This window comes from Xyrauchen texanus, chromosome 17 (assembly GCF_025860055.1).
Source record: "Xyrauchen texanus isolate HMW12.3.18 chromosome 17, RBS_HiC_50CHRs, whole genome shotgun sequence".
NCBI lineage: Eukaryota > Metazoa > Chordata > Actinopteri > Cypriniformes > Catostomidae > Xyrauchen > Xyrauchen texanus.
This window is the reverse complement of record NC_068292.1, coordinates 43,952,800-43,975,342: the sequence shown is the minus strand read 5'-3', so window position 1 is coordinate 43,975,342 and position 22,543 is coordinate 43,952,800. Positions and strand designations below refer to the sequence as shown.

Below are 22,543 nucleotides of genomic sequence, written 5' to 3'. Positions count from 1 at the left end.
CCTGAAACCTTCATCAATCACTGCAGAAACAATCCCACTCAACCATCCACTGACAACCCGAGATTCACTGGATTCCCGCTTGATTTCAAACTGACCCGACTCTCTCCATGTGCTCAGAAGGGATCTGACGCATCCATCGAAACTCCGTCTGAGATTCATCAAGTGTGCCAGCACCCTTACGCAAAAATACCCACGTGTCCCCCAAATAACCTCATTGCTGTCTTGGAGAAACAAATGAGTTTTTAAAGGCTCTCATTTGTGATGAGTGTCTATATTGGCTAAAACAGTTTTGACCGGCCTCCTCAAATATATATAAAGGTTGCTATCCCAGGGTGTGCTGAGTGACTCCAGCCAGGTCTCCTAAGCAACCAAATGGCCCGGTTGCTAGGGAGGGTAGAGTAACATGGGGTAACCTCCTCATGGTCGCTATAACGTGGTTCTCGGTGGGGCTTGTGGCGGGTTGTGCGTGGATGCCGCGGAGAATAGCGTGAAGCCTCCACATGCCCTATGTCTCCATGGCAACACGCTCAACAAGTCACGTGATAGAATGCGCGGATTGACGGTCTCAGATGTGGAAGCAACCACCTACGCCACCACAAGGACTCGGAGTGAATTGGAAATTGGGCATTCCAAATTGGGAGAAAAAAAAAAGTTTAGCATTAAAACATTTTAGGCTACTTAGCGGTACGCTGACAGCGTATCTTTTTTTCTACCCAATAAAACGCAACTTCAAGGAGCACAACTGCTTTTGTGGAAGGACTAACCATTGGATTTGACAAAGTTTGCCAGGTAAGTGTCATTAAACCTTTGAAACATCAGACTTTCAGGCATTTAGAGGCAAGTGAACTAGATATCCATGAGCAGATATGTTTTTGGGGTGTTTCTTCAACTTTAGGCACTTTAAATGCACTGTAAAATATTTGTTCACACTCTCATTAGTGTATTTCATTTGTCTGCTAACAATGTTCATCAGTGTGTGTTCATGCATCATGGGAGATTTATGTCATTCACGTCATGAAAACGAATTTCCAGCACATCTCAAATGCTGTATTGTGTTTAAAAGGATTCTGTGCTTTAAATGACACTGATGGAAATGACGCAGATGGAACTGACGCTGATGGAACGGACGCTGATGGAAATTACGCCGATAGAACGGACGCTGATGGAACTGACGCTGATGGAACTGACGCTGATGGAACGGACGCTGATGGAACGGACGCTGATGGAACGGACGCCGATGGAACGGACGCCGATGGAACTGACGCCGATGGAACGGACGCCGATGGAACGGACGCCGATGGAACGACGCTGATGGAACGGACGCCGATGGAACTGATGCTGATGGAACGGACGCTGATGGAAATTACGCCAATGGAACGGACGCCGATGGAACGGACGCCGATGGAACGGACGCCGATGGAACTGACGCTGATGGAACTGACGCTGATGGAACAAATGCTGATGGAATGACGCTGATGAAAATAATGCCGATGGAACTGACGCCGATGGAACTGATGCTGATGGAACTGACGCAGATGGAATGACGCTGATGGAACGGACGCCGATGGAACTGACGCTGATGGAATGAGGCTGATGAAAATAACGCCGATGGAACTGACGCTGATGGAACTGACGCTGATGGAACGACGCTGATGGAAATTACGCTGATGGAAATGTTTTATGTATCATAAACAAACAATTAACAATATGTTTTTTAATGTTAGTTAATAAAAATACAGTGCATATATGTGAGTGCATATAGTGCATTAACTAATATGAACAATTACAGCATCTGATTTGAAAAAACATATATTAGCATATGTTGAAGCTAACATTAACTAAGATTAATAAATGCTTAATAAGAATTCCCACTACTCAGTAGGTCCTCGTGGTGGCGCGGTTACTCGCCTCAATCCTGGTGGCGGAGGACAAGTCTCAGTTGCCTCCGTTTCTGAGACCGTCAATCCGCGCATCTGATCACGTGACTCGTTGTGCATGACACTGCGGAGACTCACAGCATGTGGAGACTCATGCTACTCTCCACGATCCACGCACAACTCACCACACGCCCCATTGAGAGAAGCACTAATTAGCTTAGGAGACCTGCGCTGGAGTCACTTTCGCAGTGCGCCCTGGATTCGAACTCGCGACTCCAGGGGTGATAGATCCACCCAGACCCCCTCCGACTCAAAATTTCAATCCTCTGAGACATAAAAATGGCCAGACTGGACCAGACTTCATGCAGATAGTCAAGTCTCGCTGCTGTTCAGTTGTCACACAACACACACACACACACGCTCTGGATCAGACACACCTGTCATCTGTCCACCCCCTGGAGCGTGTGTGTAGGCATGAAGACCTGGGAACACAAAGACCACTGTCTCCTCTATACTGTGGGCACAGGTGGCGGGAGAACCGGAGAGGTCACGTTACACAAACACTGTGATATCAGCGGAGCACTGGCTGCACTAACTGATCTGAGACACTCAACAAATGGGGAAGGAAACTACTGGGACCCAAACACAAGAGTTCATGCTACTAATGTTGAGGTGAAAGGGTCGGTAAACACAGATAAATAAAAAGAGCTAAAATGGACACCTGTGACCGTGAATGGTGAAGCTTTCATCTCATTTGTGACGTTTAGAAAAGTCTTTTATCACAGAAGAAATTCCCTAGTTGATCTGTTCCAACAAGCACATCTTTTTGTTGTTGTTTGTTATTAGAATTAAGGATTAAACATTTTTGCTACAGACATGAAGGACACCTCAAGTCATGTGCTTTTACTTTATTAAGAGATTACACTTATGATTTTCACCTGGCGAGCCATAATAAAAAAAATCGGTATACGTTGACCGAAGTTTCGAAACACTGCCCCCAGTGGCCAAAGCGGTAAGTGTTGTAGAGCATATGGGCACGTGTGAACTCCATTTATGTCCAGAAGAGGTCGCCAAAAGCTCGTCGTGAAGCAAGTTGTTTTCAGCATTACAGGACATTATCCATTGAAGAGAAATTGAAACTGCTGCAAACATGTCTGATAAGAACGCTGCATGTTGGCGCTTCAGCATTCAGTTGTTGTGCCTAGGCTACCGAAACTATCGGAAACATCATGCCGACTTCACGCGTGATCATGAAACGGCGAGAAAACTCTCTTAGACTTACAGTTGAATGTGCCCTTTCTAGTGAACAGAATATCATGAAGAAGTCACATAGAACACATCAACAACTGCGTAGCAACACATTTTGTTTGGGAAAACACCACACACATGTATACATCACACACATGTATACATCACACACATGTATAAATCACACACATGTATAATCACACACATGTATAAATCACACACATGTATAATTACACACATGTATACATCACACACATGTATACATCACACATATGTATTAATCACACACATGTATAATCACACACATGTATAAATCACACACATGTATAATCACACACATGTATAATCACACACATGTATACATCACACACATGTATACATCACACACATGTATAACATTTTACATTTACATTTTTACATTTGGCAGACGCTTTTATCCAAGCGACTTACAGTGCAATTATTACAGGGACAATCCCACAGAGCAACCAGGAGTTAAGTACCTTAATCACACACAGTGTAGTAAACCGTGACATCTGATAACCCACATGTATAATCACACACATGTACATGTATAATCACACACATGTATAATCACACACATGTATAATCACACACATGTATAAATCACACACATGTATAAATCACACACATGTATAAATCACACACATGTATAAATCACACACATGTATAATCACACACATGTATAAATCACACACATGTATAAATCACACACATGTATAATCACACACATGTATAAATCACACACATGTATAATCACACACATGTATAAATCACACACATGTATAATCACACACATGTATAAATCACACACATGTATAATCACACACATGTATAAATCACACACATGTATAATCACACACATGTATAAATCACACACATGTATAATCACACACATGTATAAATCACACACATGTATAATCACACACATGTATAAATCACACACATGTATAAATCACACACATGTATAATCACACACATGTATAAATCACACACATGTATAATCACACACATGTATAATCACACACATGTATAATCCACACACATGTATAAATCACACTACATGTATAATCACACACATAGCAATCACACACATGTATAATCCACACATGTATAATCACACACATGTATAAATCACACACATGTATAATCACACACATGTATAAATCACACACATGTATAAATCACACACATGTATAAATCACACACATGTATAATCACACACATGTAAATCACACACATGTATAATCACACACATGTACAAATCACACACATGTACAATCACACACATGTATAAATCACACACATGTATAAATCACACACATGTATACACTCACACACATGTATAAATCACACATGTATAATCACACACATGTATAATCACACACATGTATAATCACACACATGTATAAATCACACACATGTATAATCACACACATGTATAAATCACACACATGTATAATCACACACATGAAATCACACACATGTATAATCACACACATGTATAATCACACATGTATAATCACACACATGTATAAATCACACACATGTATAATCACACATGTATAATCACACACATGTATAATCACACACATGTATAATCACACACATGTATAAATCACACACGTATAATCACCACATGTATAATCACACACATGTATAATCACACACATGTATAATCACACACATGTATAATCACACACATGTATAAATCACACACATGTATAAATCACACACATGTATAATCACACACATGTATAAATCACACACATGTATAATCACACACATGTATAAATCACACACATGTATAATCACACACATGTATAAATCACACACATGTATAATCACACACATGTATAATCACACACATGTATAAATCACACACATGTATAAATCACACACATGTATAATCACACACATGTATAAATCACACACATGTATAAATCACACACGTATAATCACACACATGTATAATCACACACATGTATAAATCACACACATGTATAAATCACACACATGTATAATCACACACATGTATAAATCACACACATGTATAAATCACACACATGTATAAATCACACACATGTATAAATCACACACATGTATAATCACACACATGTATAATCACACACATGTATAATCACACACATGTATAAATCACACACATGTATAAATCACACACATGTATAATCACACACATGTATAAATCACACACATGTATAATCACACACATGTATAAATCACACACATGTATAATCACACACATGTATAAATCACACACATGTATAATCACACACATGTATAAATCACACACATGTATAATCACACACATGTATAAATCACACACATGTATAATCACACACATGTATAATCACACACATGTATAAATCACACACATGTATAATCACACACATGTATAAATCACACACATGTATAAATCACACACATGTATAATCACACACATGTATAATCACACACATGTATAAATCACACACATGTATAATCACACACATGTATAATCACACACATGTATAAATCACACACATGTATAAATCACACACATGTATAATCACACACATGTATAAATCACACACATGTATAATCACACACATGTATAATCACACACATGTATAATCACACACATGTATAAATCACACACATGTATAATCACACACATGTATAAATCACACACATGTATAAATCACACACATGTATAATCACACACATGTATAAATCACACACATGTATAATCACACACATGTATAATCACACACATGTATAAATCACACACATGTATAATCACACACATGTATAATCACACACATGTATAATCACACATGTATAAATCACACACATGTATAATCACACACATGTATAATCACACACATGTATAAATCACACACATGTATAATCACACACATGTATAATCACACACATGTATAAATCACACACATGTATAAATCACACACATGTATAATCACACACATGTATACACCACACACATGTATAAATCACACACATGTATAAATCACACACGTATAATCACACACATGTATAATCACACACATGTATAATCACACACATGTATAAATCACACACATGTATAATCACACACATGTATACATCACACACATGTATAATCACACACATGTATAATCACACACATGTATAAATCACACGTATAATCACACATGTATAATCACACACATGTATAATCACACACATGTATAATCACACACATGTATAAATCACACACATGTATAAATCACACACATGTATAATCACACACATGTATACACCACACACATGTATAATCTATTCTAATGCTACTATCATTGTTGTTTGGAGAACTGCAGAAGAGAAGCCTCTTGGACAGCATCTCTATTGATGCTTTTTGATTAACTGCTAATAGACAACCATGGAAATGTTCAAAACAAGATCTTGTACAAATGAAATGTAAATGTGTTCATGCTTATACTACATTGGTCCCCTGAAGGAGAGTAAAACCTGAGATCACAACATGTACCTGTATGTGTGTGTGTGTGTGTGAGTGTGTGTGTGAGTCAAGTGTGTGTGTATGTGAGTGTGAGTGAGTGTGTGTGTATGTGAGTGTGCGTGAGTGTTTGTATGTGTGTGTGTGTACGCGAGTGAGTGTGAGTTAGAGTGAGTGAGCGTGTGTGTGTGTGTGTGTGTGTGTGTGAGTGAGAGAGTGAGTGTGCGTGAGTGAGAGAGTGAGTGTGTGAGCGTGAGTGTGCGAGTGCGTCATGCATGTGTGAGAGTGTGCGTGCAAGTGTGCGTTCATGCATGTGTGAGAGAGTGAGTGTGTGCGCGTGAGTGTGCGTTGAGTGAGAGTGAGTGTGTGCGTGAGTGTGCGTGAGTGAGAGAGTGAGTGTGTGCGTGAGTGTGCGTGAGTGCGTGTGTGTGTTTGTATGTGAGTGTGCGTGAGTGCGTGTGTGTGTTTGTATGCAAGTGTGTGTGAGTGTGTTTGTGTGTGTGTGTGAGAGTGAGAGTGAGTGTGTGCGCGTGAGTGAGAGAGTGAGTGTGCGTGAGTGTGTGTGAGTGTTTGTATGTGTGTGTGTGTACGCGAGTGAGTGTGAGTTAGAGTGAGTGAGTGTGTGTGTGTGAGTGAGAGAGCGAGTGTCTGCGCGTGAGTGTGCGTGAGTGAGAGAGTGAGTGTGCATGAGTGTGTGCATGTGTGTGCGTTTGTATGTGAGGGTGTGTGTGTGTGAGAGAGTGAGTGTGTGCGCGTGAGTGAGAGAGTGAGTGTGCGTGAGTGTGCGTGAGTGTTTGTATGAGTGAGTGTGCATGAGTGAGTGCTGAGTGTGTGCATGTGTGTGAGTGTGTGTGTGTGTGTGTGTGTGAGTGAGAGAGTGAGTGTCTGCGCGTGAGTGTGTGTGAGTGAGAGTTTGTATGTGTGTGTGTGTACGCGAGTGAGTGTGAGTTAGAGTGAGTGAGTGTGTGTGTGTGTGTGTGTGTGTGTGTGTGTGTGTGTGAGAGAGTGAGTGTCTGCGCGTGAGTGTGTGTGAGTGAGAGAGTGAGTGTGTGTGTTTGTGTACAAAACACAGTTAATTGTATCTTGCATTTTTTTATAATTTCATTAATATTGGATGTTAATACAATCAATAAAACATACTCAAGTAACTATACATGCAAACAAACGAAAGCACTTTTATAGGAATGTTCCGAGCCCAATTGACAACATTTAAGCAATAATGTTGAACACCACAAAATAAATAAAACATTGACTGACCCTTGTTTATTAAAAATACAGAAGTGGAAGTGAATGGAGCCAGTCCATCAACATTTCAAAAGTATATCCACAAGACATAAACGATATGTGTGTCCACATTATGTTGTCATGACAACACAATTATAATAATAGAAATAACTTTACACAGATATGGTATGCAAGTGATTTTATCCCACTAAAATCATATTAACATGCGTTTTGTTTACGTCTTCTTTAAAACGGCGAGTGTTTTAATCTTTATGTTTTGGCCCCATTGACTTCTATTGGAAGTGCCTCACTGGAACAAACTATGATTTGTGTTTTGAGAGAAACTCACCTTCCCCTGTCGCTGTCCGTTGAGCCGCAGTGATTATGAGCGCAGTCTAACCACACATCAGTCACTCACGTCTGTCTGAGGAGTCCATGAACAAACATATATATATATATTTTTTTATATATATATTAATATATTTAAATGTGTCATGCTGTGTAACCATCACATAAAAGTTTACAGAACTTAATCTGTGATTTCGAAAAGTGTTTTTCACAAATATGTTTTTTTTTAAAAGTAATAAAATACAAATAAATCAAGAAAATCTAAGATTTTTCTCAGGGTTACTCCATCTGCTCATAAGAGTCATTTGTTTGGGAATCGGGCTACACTGGTCATGCTGTGTTTTGTACTGTAGATTCAAGAGTCAGCTAATAAAAGTCATTTGTTTGGGAATCGGGCTACACTCGTCCTGTTGTGTTTTGTACTGTAGATTCAAAAGAATCAGCTCATAAGAGTCATTTGTTTGGGAATCGGGCTACACTGGTCGTGTTGTGTTTTGTACTGAAGATTCAAAAGAATCAGCTCATAAGAGTCATTTGTTTGCGAATCGGGCTACACTGGTCGTGTTGTGTTTTGTACTGAAGACTCAAAAGAATCAGCTAATAAGAGTCATTTGTTTGGGAATCGGGCTACACTGGTCGTGTTGTGTTTTGTACTGTAGATTCAAAAGAATCGGCTCATAAGAGTCATTTGTTTGGGAATCGGGCTACACTGGTCGTGTTGTGTTTTGTACTGTAGATTCAAAAGAATCAGCTAATAAGAGTCATTTGTTTGGGAATCAGGCTACACTGGTCGTGTTGTGTTTTGTACTGAAGATTCAAAAGAATCAGCTCATAAGAGTCATTTGTTTGGGAATCGGGCTACACTGGTCGTGTTGTGTTTTGTGCTGAAGATTCAAAAGAATCGGCTCATAAGAGTCATTTGTTTGGGAATCGGTCTACACTGGTCACGCTGTGTTTTGTGCTGAAGATTCAAAAGAATCGGATCATAAGAGTCATTTGTTTGGGAATCGGGCTACACTGGTCGTGTTGTGTTTTGTGCTAAAGATTCAAAAGAATCGGCTCATAAGAGTCACTTGTTTGGGAATCGGGTTACACTGGTCGTGTTGTGTTTTGTACTGTAGATTCAAAAGAATCGGCTCATAAGACTCATTTGTTTGGGAATCGGGCTACACTGGTCATGTTGTGTTTTGTGCTTTTTGGAAACTTACAGTATGTTTTCATGGTAAGATTTAAAACCCATAATCTCAAAATGGCCAAATACTGCTTGATTAAGCCCCACTCCCATTGAAATGTGTTAATAGTGGAACACACACATTGCTGTGCTTGGGAAGCTCCTGAAGAGAGCAGATGTCCGGTTATAGTGTCACACGGATTACAGGAAGCACTCAGCAAACACGTCCAGGTGTGCACTAGACAAGAGCCAAACTACAGACAGATGACCCCTCCTCTATACCTATAAACCCTTCACTACCGTCATTAGACAGCAAAGACAGCTCAACCGCTCACATGGAGAGTGAAATAGAAATTCGGTCATTATTTACACGCCAAAAGTTCCAATAGAGTAAATAAAGAGAGCATTTTCATTTGTGGGTGAACTGTCCCTTTAATTGACAACAGTGTATCAGAAGCATATACTTTTCTCTGAGAAGGTTCTAGAGGGTGAAATATTATGTGGCTGTGATTATAGAGAAGGAAGAGATGCTAATAGCAGCTCTTTATCAGACACCTGGACTTCCAAGTCTTTCATCAGGTGAAAAATTACAGGCCAATGGAGGATTTATGAAGGACAAACTTGCCGAGGACTTTCAAACATTCACTGTGAGTGAGTCACCGATGGATCGAGTGATTTACAGACAGTAAAGAGCTTTGTGTCCATGTCAGGATGCCTGTGAATATCTTGGGTAAGAGTCTTAATGTTAAAGAGTTTTGGAGTATTTTAGAGAAGCGATATGACTCACCCATTGACCTCTGCTACAAATGTTGTTACATTATGGCAAAAGAACAACTGAGAAAACTAAAGTATCAACTTTGTCTCTGATGTTTCTCTGAAGATTCAAAAAAAGAATCTGCTCATAAGAGTCATTTGTTTCGGAATTGGGCTACACTAGTCGTGTTGTGTTTTGTGCTGAAGATTCAAAAGAATCGGCTCATAAGAGTCATTTGTTTCGGAATTGGGCTACACTAGTCGTGTTGTGTTATGTGCTGAAGATTCAAAAGAATCGGCTCATAAGAGTCATTTGTTTGGGAATCGGGTTACACTGGTCACGCTGTGTTTTGTGCTAAAGATTCAAAAGAATCGGATCATAAGAATCATTTGTTTGGGAATCGGGCTACACTGGTCACGCTATGTTTTGTGGTGAAGATTCAAAAGAATCGGCTAATAAGAGTCATTTGTTTGGGAATCGGGTTACACTGGTCCTGTTGTGTTTTGTACTGAAGATTCAAAAGAGTCGGCTCATAAGAGTCATTTGTTTGGGAATCAGGTTACACTGGTCGAGCTGTGTAACACACTGTAGATTCAAAAGAATCGGCTCATAAGAGTCATTTGTTTGGGAATCAGATTACACTGGTCACGCTGTGTTTTGTACTGTAGATTCAAAAGAATCGGCTCATAAGAGTCATTTGTTTGGGAATCAGATTACACTGGTCATGCTGTGTTTTGTGCTAAAGATTCAAAAGAATCGGATCATAAGAGTAATTTGTTTGGGAATCGGGCCTACACTCGTCCTGTTGTGTTTTGTGCTAAAGATTCAAAAGAATCGGATCATAAGAGTCATTTGTTTGGGAATCGGACTACACTCGTCCTGTTGTGTTTTGTGCTGAAGATTCAAAAGAATCGGCTCATAAGAGTCATTTGTTTGGGAATCGGGCTACACTGGTCCTGTTGTGTTTTGTACTAAAGATTCAAAAGAGTCGGCTCATAAGAGTCATTTGTTTGGGAATCAGGTTACACTGGTCGAGCTGTGTAACACACTGTAGATTCAAAAGAATCGGCTCATAAGAGTCATTTGTTTGGGAATCAGGTTACACTGGTCACGCTGTGTTTTGTACTGTAGATTCAAAAGAATCGGCTCATAAGAGTCATTTGTTTGGGAATCAGATTACACTGGTCCTGTTGTGTTTTGTACTGAAGATTCAAAAGAATCGGCTAATAAGAGTCACTTGTTTGGGAATCGGGCTACACTCGTCCTGTTGTGTTTTGTGCTAAAGATTCAAAAGAATCGGATCATAAGAGTCATTTGTTTGGGAATCGGCCTACACTCGTCCTGTTGTGTTTTGTGCTGAAGATTCAAAAGAATCGGCTCATAAGAGTCACTTGTTTGGGAATCGGGCTACACTGGTCCTGTTGTGTTTTGTACTGAAGATTCAAAAGAATCGGCTAATAAGAGTCGTTTGTTTGGGAATCGGGCTACACTGGTCACGCTGTGTTTTGTACTGTAGATTCAAAAGAATCAGCTCATAAGAGTCATTTGTTTGGGAATCAGGCTACACTGGTTGTGTTGTGTTTTGTACTGTAGATTCAAAAGAATCGGCTAATAAGAGTCATTTGTTTGGGAATCGGGCTACACTGGTCACGCTGTGTTTTGTACTGTAGATTCAAAAGAATCGGCTAATAAGAGTCATTTGTTTGGGAATCGGGTTACACTGGTTGTGTTGTGTTTTGTACTGAAGATTCAAAAGAATCGGCTCATAAGAGTCATTTGTTTGGGAATCGGGCTACACTGGTCATGCTGTGTATTGTACTGTAGATTCAAAATAATCGGCTAATAAGAGTCATTTGTTTGGGAATCGGGTTACACTGGTTGTGTTGTGTTTTGTACTGTAGATTCAAAAGAATCGGCTCATAAGAGTCATTTGTTTGGGAATCGGGCTACACTGGTCACGCTGTGTTTTGTGCTGAAGATTCAAAAGAATCAGCTCATAAGAGTCATTTGTTTGGGAATCGGTCTACACTATGTTTTGTGCTAAAGATTCAAAAGAATCAGCTCATAAGAGTCATTTGTTTGGGAATCGGGCTACACTGGTCACGCTGTGTTTTGTGCTGAAGATTCAAAAGAATCAGCTCATAAGAGTCATTTGTTTGGGAATCGGGCTACACTGGTCACGCTGTGTTTTGTGCTGAAGATTCAAAATATACACTGTACTGTATGTAATGTTACTAGTAATATATTATGATACTAAATCACCCCTTATCAATTTCTTCTGGTTAAAGACAAATTGATTTGTACATTTCCACTTGTGGAAGTAGAGACGTAATTGAAATGTTTTTCAGGAAACCAGCCACTCGCCGTCTCCAGTAAAGCTCCAGAAATGAGTCTGAGACATGCGACATGACACGCTCCCATGAGCATCTCCTGCATCGCAACATACAGACAAGAACGAGTAAATGAACCTCCGGGGAGAGAGAGAGAGATTGAGCACGTGGGCGAGGTACTTCCTGTTTTCATTGTGTTAATTATGCCAGTCTCCAGAGGACGACATACAGAACATCTCAAAAGCTCGTCTGATGTCAGAGATGCTAAAAATGTTCATGCATCGGTTCTTGCATGTGAATATTAAATACGCAGAATGACATTTAAATCAAATTTAACGACTTAAATTTCAGCCTGCTCCCTGTCCCACAAAGACTAACAACTAAAAAGTAACATACAAGCCTGGAATGATATTAGGGTGAGTAAATAATGACCAAATTTTCAATTTTAAGTGATCTGTCCCTTTAAAGGCTGCATGCAAAGTAAAATGTGTTGCATTTAAGAGGCAACTGCATCTCACACTTCCTATGGTTTGAATACGTGAGGCAGTTTGTGTGTTGATATGTTCCTCACATTAGTATTCGGTTGTAGTGGCCAGAGGAGATCAAGAGGAGGTCGGAGCGAATAACAGAAGCTGCATGGGACGCCTCATCCTCTTCTGCACATTGCTTAGCAACTGCTTGAAGAAACATGGAATCTGTCCAGTGTTTGGGGGAAAGTTGCAAAAAAAAAGCAAAAACTTGATTCTGTTTTGGGCATTCTTGGAATCACACACACACTCATACACTCACACAGACTCACACACACTCACACAGACTCACACACACACACACACACACACACACTCTCACACATACACACACATGTTGGTGCAGCTATCCTTATGAGGACTCTCCATAGACATAATGATTTTTATTCTGTACAAACTATAGATTCTATCCCCTAAACCTAACATAACCCCTAAACCTAACCCTCACAGAAAACCTTCTGCATTTTACATTTTCAATACAAACATTGCTTAGTATGATTTTCAGCGATTTGAATTATGGGGACAATAGACATGTCCTCATAAACCACATTCATAGCATAATACCCTTGTAATTACTAATTTGCAACCTACAAAATGTTCTCACAAACCACATAAACAAGCCCACACACACACACACACACTCACACACACACACACACACTCACACAGACTCACACACACACTCACACACACACACACTCACACATACACACACTCACACAGACTCACACACACACACACACTCACACAAACTCACACACACACACACACACTCACACACACACACACACACACACTCACACACTCACACACACTCACACACACACTCACACAGACTCACACACTCACACACAGACTCACACACTCACACACACACACACACACTCATGCACACACACACACACATCATGCACACACACACACACACACACACACACACACACACTCATGCACACATACACACACAAACACTTGCACACACACACACACACGCACGCACAATCACACACACACACACATACACACACACACTCACATACACTCATACACACACACACTCACACAGAGACACACACTCATGCACACATACACACACAAACACTCGCACACACACTCACAATCACACACACACACACACACACACACACACACACCAGTCATTGTTTTATGCCCCAATTCCACCAACAGTCAGGGCTGGATTGGTAATCAGGCATATAATCGGGCATTTTCCTGGTGTGCCGATGCAATTTGGGGCCGATCAAGGTGTGGACTGGCCATCGGGAGAACCGAGCTGGCTGCGAAACAGACCGCGATATGCAGAAACGGACAGTCTGAGACCGTCAATCCGCGCATCTCATCACGTTACTTGTTGAGCACGTTAGCGTGGAGACGTAGCGCGTGTGGAGGCTTCACGCTATTCTCCGCGACATCCACGTACAACTCGCCACACGTCCCACCGAGAGACCAGACTCTACCCTCCCTAGCAACCGGGCCAATTTGGTTGCTAAGGCGACCCGACTGGAGTCACTCAACACGTCCTGGATTCAAACTCACGACTCCAGGTCAGATACCCAGACTCCTGTAATTAGACATAATTGGTAATTGTGTCTAAAATATAACACTGCTGTCAGTCGAAGGCGACTTGCCGTCTAAAAACTACTGAAACATTTTCCCGGCGGATTGAACTCAAGAGGCTTGGAGCTCAATCAAGTGGAAATTGGGGTTGGCGATGGGGGTAGAGAGGGTGTGCGCTTGGGCAGAATGAGGCAATTGTTCATACATGGATGCAACTGAGCTTTTGCATGCAAGTGGAAACCTAAAGGAATCACCTGCATGATTGCATTAGTGATGAGTGACTCATGTTGCAAACAAAAGCTGCAGAATGTTCTCAAGATCTCATGTAAGTCTATTTAAGAGTTTTAAAGCGATTGCATATGATGCACAATGTACAAACAAATGCAGAAGTGTCGCTGCGGTCGTAGTTCAGCAGGTTGTTAGTTTCAGAACTGTACAATGCAAGTGTTGTTTCACAGAGGACATGATGAGCAGCAGATGCATGTATTGTACTACTAAGCTCTTCTTTTTCTTTCTAATTTTCCCTTCAACGAGTAAAAAGCATGCAGACAAACTCCCAGTGCCTCTTTTGTGTCGCAGGTCTTTTCTCATGCGTGTGTGAATGCGAGTCAGAGCTGCAGATAATCACATTTTCCTAAGAAAGGTTTAGTTGTGCAGAGTAGTGCCAGTGTGTCTCTATATCATTATTTTTTCATTTTTTTATGAAAAGGCGTAACACAATCACACACACACACACACACACACACACACACTCACTCACTCACACACACATGTACACACACGTACACTCACACACATATACACACACACACACATACACAAACACACTCACACACACACACACACACTCACACACATAACACACGTACACTCACACACATACACATGTACACACACGTACACTCACACACACAAACACACTCACATATACACACACTCACACACATATACACACACACACACAGTCACATACACACGCACACATAAACACACACACACACACAGACAGACTCACTCACACACACACACACACACACACACACATACACACACACACACACACACACACACACACACACAGACTCACACACACATAAACACACAGACTCACTCACACACACATAAACACACACACACAGACAGACTCACTCACACACACATAAACACACACACACACACACAGACTCACTCACACACACACACAGACTCACTCACACACACACACACACACACTCACACACACACACACACACACACAGACAGACTCACTCACACACACATAAACACACACACACACACACAGACTCACTCACACAAACACACAGACAGACTCACTCACACACACATAAACACACACACAGACTCACTCACACACACAAACACACAGACAGACTCACTCACACACACATAAACACACACAGACAGACTCACTCACACACACATAAACACACAGACAGACTCACTCACACACACATAAACACACAGACAGACTCACTCACACACACATAAACACACAGACAGACTCACTCACACACAAACACACACACACACACACACAGACAGACAGACTCACACACACACACACATAAACACACACACACAGACAGACAGACTCACACACACACACACATAAACACACACACACAGACAGACTCACTCACACACACATAAACACACACACAGACAGACTCACTCACACACACATACACACACACACACAGACAGACTCACTCACACACACATAAACACACACACACACAGACTCACTCACACACACACATAAACACACACACACACACAGACAGACTCACTCACACACACACACACATATACACACACAGACTCACTCACACACACATAAACACACACACACACAGACAGACTCACTCACACACACACATAAACACACACACACACACACCTCATGATAATTGTAAAATATAAATGTATATTTATATAATAATAAATATATATTTACTTTGAAAATTATGTTTAAAAACTTTATTGAAATGATCAGTTCAGTTGCGAACACTCTCGTGTATTGAAGGTGCAAAACAAAAATCATTTTACATTTGAATAGTCATTCAATTATTTTGTATTTTATTTTTTTAAACGCTATAAATGTTTTCAAAAATATGTGAAACCAAAATGAACACAAAGAAAACATTAATTTATCACGAATCATAACCCCGTAATGCGCATAATATAAATCTCCAGATATCAGAACCCCGTAATGCGCATAATATAAATCTCCAGATATCAGAACCCCGTAATGCGCATAATATAAATCTCCAGCGATATCAGAACCCCATAATGCGCATAATATAAATCTCCAGAGATATCAGAACCCCATAATGCGCATAATATAAATCTCCAGAGATATCAGAACCCCATAATGCGCATAATATAAATCTCCAGAGATAATGCATCAGAAAATCAGTTTTGCTGTTTGAGATGTCAGTCAAATGTTTAGAGGTTTGCACTGATGCACATTGATCATGAGGGTCCCGCTGAAGAATGTCCAGTGCCAAAAGTAAATATGGGGGTTCTTACCTTGTGTTGCGCAAGTGTTGATGTGCCTCGCGCCAGTGACCGTGTGAAAGTGCAACTCTTGCATTATTTTCCCACTTCCAACCAACCCCGAATGGAAACAGGCGCTTGTCAGTGGCAGAGGAGGGTCTCTGGGACGCTCACGGTGGGTGCATTTGCATTCGGCCGACCCTCCCCTCGCTTTTCACGGGTCTCATTGTGTAACGCGGTCGGGGTCCTTTTTTTTGGCCCCAGATTAAATCCTCACATTACTGCGCGTTATCACCGATTATAGTCTTGTATCATTTATTTTGTGACAAAATATTGTCATTTTCAGTTTTATTCAAATTGCTTCAATCAAATGTCTTTAAATGACTGTCCAATAACTGACAGGATAGTATTTGGGGTAAAAAGCCCCCTGTTGCATGGGCTGAAGCCCCCTATAAAACACTGTATTTATAGATTGCTTGAGTTATGAGATGCCAAACGTGATTCAAATGAACAGGAAATGGTGCACCAGTTATATTGAATAAGCATCTTCATTTGTTACTCAAAATTTAAAAAAATATATTTCTTGCTCCATCAATATTCACTAAAATTAAATATATATATATATATATATATATATTATTATATATACATATACATATAAAAAAAAAAATAAATAAAAATGTACTGCACATTTTGTGCACTCAAAATTAAAATAAAAGTTATTTTAGCCAATTTGTAAGATTTATACATTTCCGTTTCATAACAAAATTCCATTAATACAACATTTAATTTGAATAAAGTTTCCTCCAGTCAATTTTATACATTTGTGTTATGAAATTTAAAAGCATACATTTTAAAATAATTTTCAGAATAAATATAAGTTTATTTAATCATTGCTGGACAGTTGAGATATATATATATATATTTAAACACACAATAATATCACGCAGATTCTCAATTAGGCTAATATGAGATGGTAGCCGCATGCATTTATATATAGTTGTAGTTTTCACTCTCTGGTAAATATTTCAAGCTGTACCAACTTTTCCAGACAACTCTGAATTTCAGGCTTGGATTTAAATCTTTGTTGTGCTGTTGTCCTAATGGAGAGAACACCTGCTTAAAGACCCTGGAGTAATTCACTAAAGTCACCACAGGATGGCGCTCGAGTACACGTAAAAACCGACTAGAATTTAAAGCCCGCGCTTTTTGGCCAATCAGAAACACCGTCAATCGGTTTGCCGGCATCGGATTGGCTGAAGCGTCTCTGGAAGGCGGGGTTTTGGAAATAGTGTGTGCAAATGGTGAAATGGTACATTTTATTTCATCGCAGTGACTCGACTCTTTTCAATTTACTGTTTCGTTCAGTCTCCATTTCTATGACAAATTAGTCTTTTATGTGTTAAATGCCAAGAACCCCCAAATATGATGATCCCCTTGCAAGGTAGTAAAATAGTAGCCTAAACATGATATTGTAAAAAACATGTCGTTTGCAAAATTAAAAACTTGCTTTTAAATTGCACATTTATATTAACAATTGACTTTTATTCAATTGAAATTGTTATTTTTAAATTATAGTAATGTTGCACTTTTCACAGTAAATATAGTTTCAAAGCAGCTTTAAAGAGAATAAGAAATAGAAGACATTATATGCAGATTTCTTATAATTACAATTTTAATGTTATGGTTTCAGAATAAAACCTTAATAATACCAAATAATGTTTGTGGGAACCCCATAACACCCCCTTTAGGCCCCTGGGTAGGGTTGCACCAGCTGTGCCTAAGTTCTCACGTAAGTTATCCAAAGGATGATGTCTGTCTCGTAAAACTCGTCGACGAATTTGCGTTCATTATCTTCATTGTCAATGATAATCTCATCGATGTACTCTAATCTGACTGCCATCTCATTCCATCCATTCGTTATTCACGGGCTAAGGCTGCCGTAAATATTTAGTTTATTCGTACGGTTACATCCTACGTAAGTTTAATGGTGCAACGCTCAAATATTTAGTAGTGCTTAAATTGTGACTTATTGTGCGTTCACAAACAACATGAATCGAGCGTTTCGCACTGCGCGATTACATACAATGTCAATGCAAAGACGCGAATAGGCGCAAATTAGTGGCAGGCGTGAATGGCGCGAAAAAGCTTTATTCACGCGAGTTGAAATTTTTCAACTCGACCGAGAAATCCGCATGTCGCGTTGTTGCGAAAGCCTATCAACATTCAGATTGTCCGGATGTCACTGACGTAGTTGCAGAATAAATCAGGAATCGTTGTGATATTGGCCATGGTTGATGGCGGAAAGATACGTTGTCGTAGAAGCCCCTCCTGTCCTTTTCCGGAAGAGAAGGGGGAATACTAGCGGGTTCGCGTTACTCAAGCGAACGCGAGTTTAAACACAAAATTTAATCCAGCGGTCAAACTAGCGCGAACAATGCAAGGCACATTTTTTGCGCGTTGTATGTGAACGCACCATAAGTGCCGATTTACGCAACAACTAGGCTAAGTTTGAATTTACGCACAGCTGGTGCAACCGGCCCCTGGACCCCAGTTTGAAAACTCCTGTTATAAGCGAGTATTTGATTCAACCGATTCATTCAAAACGGCAACTTATTCACGTTTGAAATAATTGATGTGAACGAGAGTGATTAACGATTCGTTAAAAACAGCGATTTGTTTGTTCACGCTATAATGGTGCGTTCACATACAACGCGAATCGAGCAATTCGGATGGCGCGATTACAATGCAAAGACGCGAAAATGCGCAAATCCATGGCGGGCGGCGCAAATGGCGCGAAGCGAAAACGCGAAATCGTTTCATTCGTGCGAGTTGAAATATTTCAACTCCAGCAAGAATTCTGCATGGCGTGCTGTCGCGAAAGCCTATCAGCGGATGTCACTGACGTGGTAGCAGAATAAATCAGGAATCGTTGTGATCGTCGTTTTTGTAGAAGCCCCTCCTCCTGTCCTTTTCCGGAAGAGAAGGGGGAATACTCGTGCGAACGCGAGTTTAAACACAAATTTAATCCAGCGGTCAAACTCGCGCAAGCAATGCGAAGCAAAAATTTGTATGTTAAAATTAAAAATACAAATACAATTGTATGTGAACGCACCATTACAGATCCCGTTAGGTCATTCTTTAATTTGAGTCAATTCTAACGAGGAAATTTGCCTCCTGTAATCCTGCTTAGTGGCCAGTGTTCGTTTATTCAGACCGAAGGAAAGAAGGACGCCAAATGCACCAGATATTAAGTATTTTATTAAAACAAAAGTATAGATGCATACGTATAAATCCTGATAAATATGCATTTGGAGTATAATCATACAGTAAAATGTTTTATATAGTTTTAATTTATAAACATATAGGAAGATGTTTTAGCATTAAAACTAGCAGTGGTGATATTTCGGAGTATATCTCTAGTAAGAGACGAGACCTTCAGTCCACGGCGGGTCTCCTAAAGGAGAAATAGCCTCTCTTTTTTTCTCCAGAAAAGCTACAAAGCAGCACCATTCACCTGAGATCCACATATAGCAGAACATATTTGTAGACGTCACACAAAACCACATCTGAGCGGCAGGGAAACATCAAGAACAACATGGCTTATTGTACAATTTTACATGTTACGGGATGGACTGGGAAGAGAAAGCAGCCTGGGATTTTACATAGCAACTGGCCCAACTGTTGAGCGGGTTGGGGGGCCAAATGTTGTTGATGGGGGGGTGTTCGCTGTCCTTTTCTGCATATCGCTGCGCCATTTTGTGGCCCGTTCTGCATAACGCGGAAGCACATTTTAGCTTGGCAGGTTTCGCGGTCGAAGCAACGGCCCGCTCGGATCTCCCAATGGTCAGTCCGCCCCTGATCAGCCCAAAAGTGCGTCAGCCCACCAGGAAAATGCCCGGTATGCCAGATTACCAGTCCAGCCCTGGTTACGGGGTTATTCCTACAATGCAGCACATTTCAATGTCACCCATCATATAACAGATCAAATATCAAACTCCATGTTTTTTTTAGCGATAGTAATAATTCTGTGATGTTTTGTGGAATTAGTTGGTTTGTATCACTTTAAAACATTCCAGACGTCATTCATTTCTTTAAATCCATCCATTTAAAATGTAAAAGATCACAACTGGCCCCCATTGACGTCCATTGTAAGTGTCTCACTGGAACACGGATTTATTCGACCTACAGGTCTTTCAAAACGGGACACAAAATGAGTTGAGACTGGACTGGTAATCTGGCATACCTGGCATTTTCCCGGTGGGCCGACGCACTTTGGGGCTGATCAGGTGCGGACTGGCCATCGGGAGACCCGAGCGGGCCGGTGTGTCGGCCGTGAAAAGCCAGAAGAGGACGGCGAACCCCCTCCGCCGCTCAACAACATTTGGGCCAGCTGCTATGCCGATTTCTCCGGCCAGAATGGCCAGAATGACGATTTCAGAGAGTCCCAATGTACATTTCAGACTTGGAATTTAGCTCACGAATCGGGTCGATTGCGTTCATGAATGTTGTATGTTGTTTTTTAAGTACAGTCCCAATACCCTTCCGTTCTCACTGTAAACAAGACAGCAAACAAAAGTTGTACAGGGTTGCAACGACACAAGTTTGGGTAAACTATCCCTTTAAGAATCAGGGGCGACCGTTCTGTCGCCATTCCTTCAGTTGCGGCGAGTCATGTCTGATGGTAGTGATGGTAGTGGTGGTGATGGTGATGTTCGTGGTGATGGTGGTGCTCGTGTCGCTGGACGACTGGCACCACAAAGCCTGCGGTGCTGCCCGACAGCATGCCAGGGGACTGCTCACGCTCGAGCGCCGTGGGACTGTTGGGTGAGTGTTGTTTAGCAGGCGACATGGGCTGTTCTCTCCCTTTGGCCCTCAATCTCTTGCTGTGGCTGTGTTGGAGAGGGTGTTGGTGACCCGGTTGTGGATGGCTCTGTTGGGGTAAGTGATACACATCCTGACCCCCATGGCCACCCGGTGCGTGCAAGCCCTGCATGGGCGGATAGTAGCCGTGGCACTTGCTGATCTTGCTCCCTCCGTTGGCCACTGCCTGGCTGATACCTGTTCCTTTGGACGTCCCCTTGGGCGTTTTGTTGAACTGGGGCCCGTTTCGCGTGCGTGGATCCAGAGCAACGCAGTGGTCGGCGATGACCTGCGAGCACCGCTGGTGGGCGTGGGCCTCTGGCTCGTGAGATCGGGATCGACTCTGGGATTGTGAACCTCGCGAGGGCTGCTCTTGTTGGGCTGCAGGTGGAGAGGAACCTTGCAGAGACAGACAGGTGTGTGGTTTTTAAAAATCACAAAAGTGTCCAAACTTAATAATTACTGTAATGTGTCCGGATGTTTTACTTTTGTGCTTTAAAAAAAAGAAATAAATTGTATTGGTATATAATAAAAAAAATATATATATCAAAATAAATAAATAAATAAATATATATATATATATATATATATATAT

At 40.9% G+C, this 22,543-nt stretch overlaps 1 protein-coding gene across 1 annotated transcript in view; it reads right to left on the bottom strand.

Moving 5' to 3' along the window:
* Positions 1–20,326: 20,326 nt before the first annotated feature.
* The window catches only part of nkd2b (NKD inhibitor of WNT signaling pathway 2b), a 61,989-nt gene continuing 59,772 nt past the window's right edge, over positions 20,327–22,543 (bottom strand). Inside the window, exon 10 of the mRNA XM_052146805.1 lies at positions 20,327–22,347. Within this exon, the coding sequence (XP_052002765.1) occupies positions 21,758–22,347 (590 nt within the window). The 3' untranslated portion in view covers positions 20,327–21,757. The remainder of the gene's footprint in view (positions 22,348–22,543) is intronic.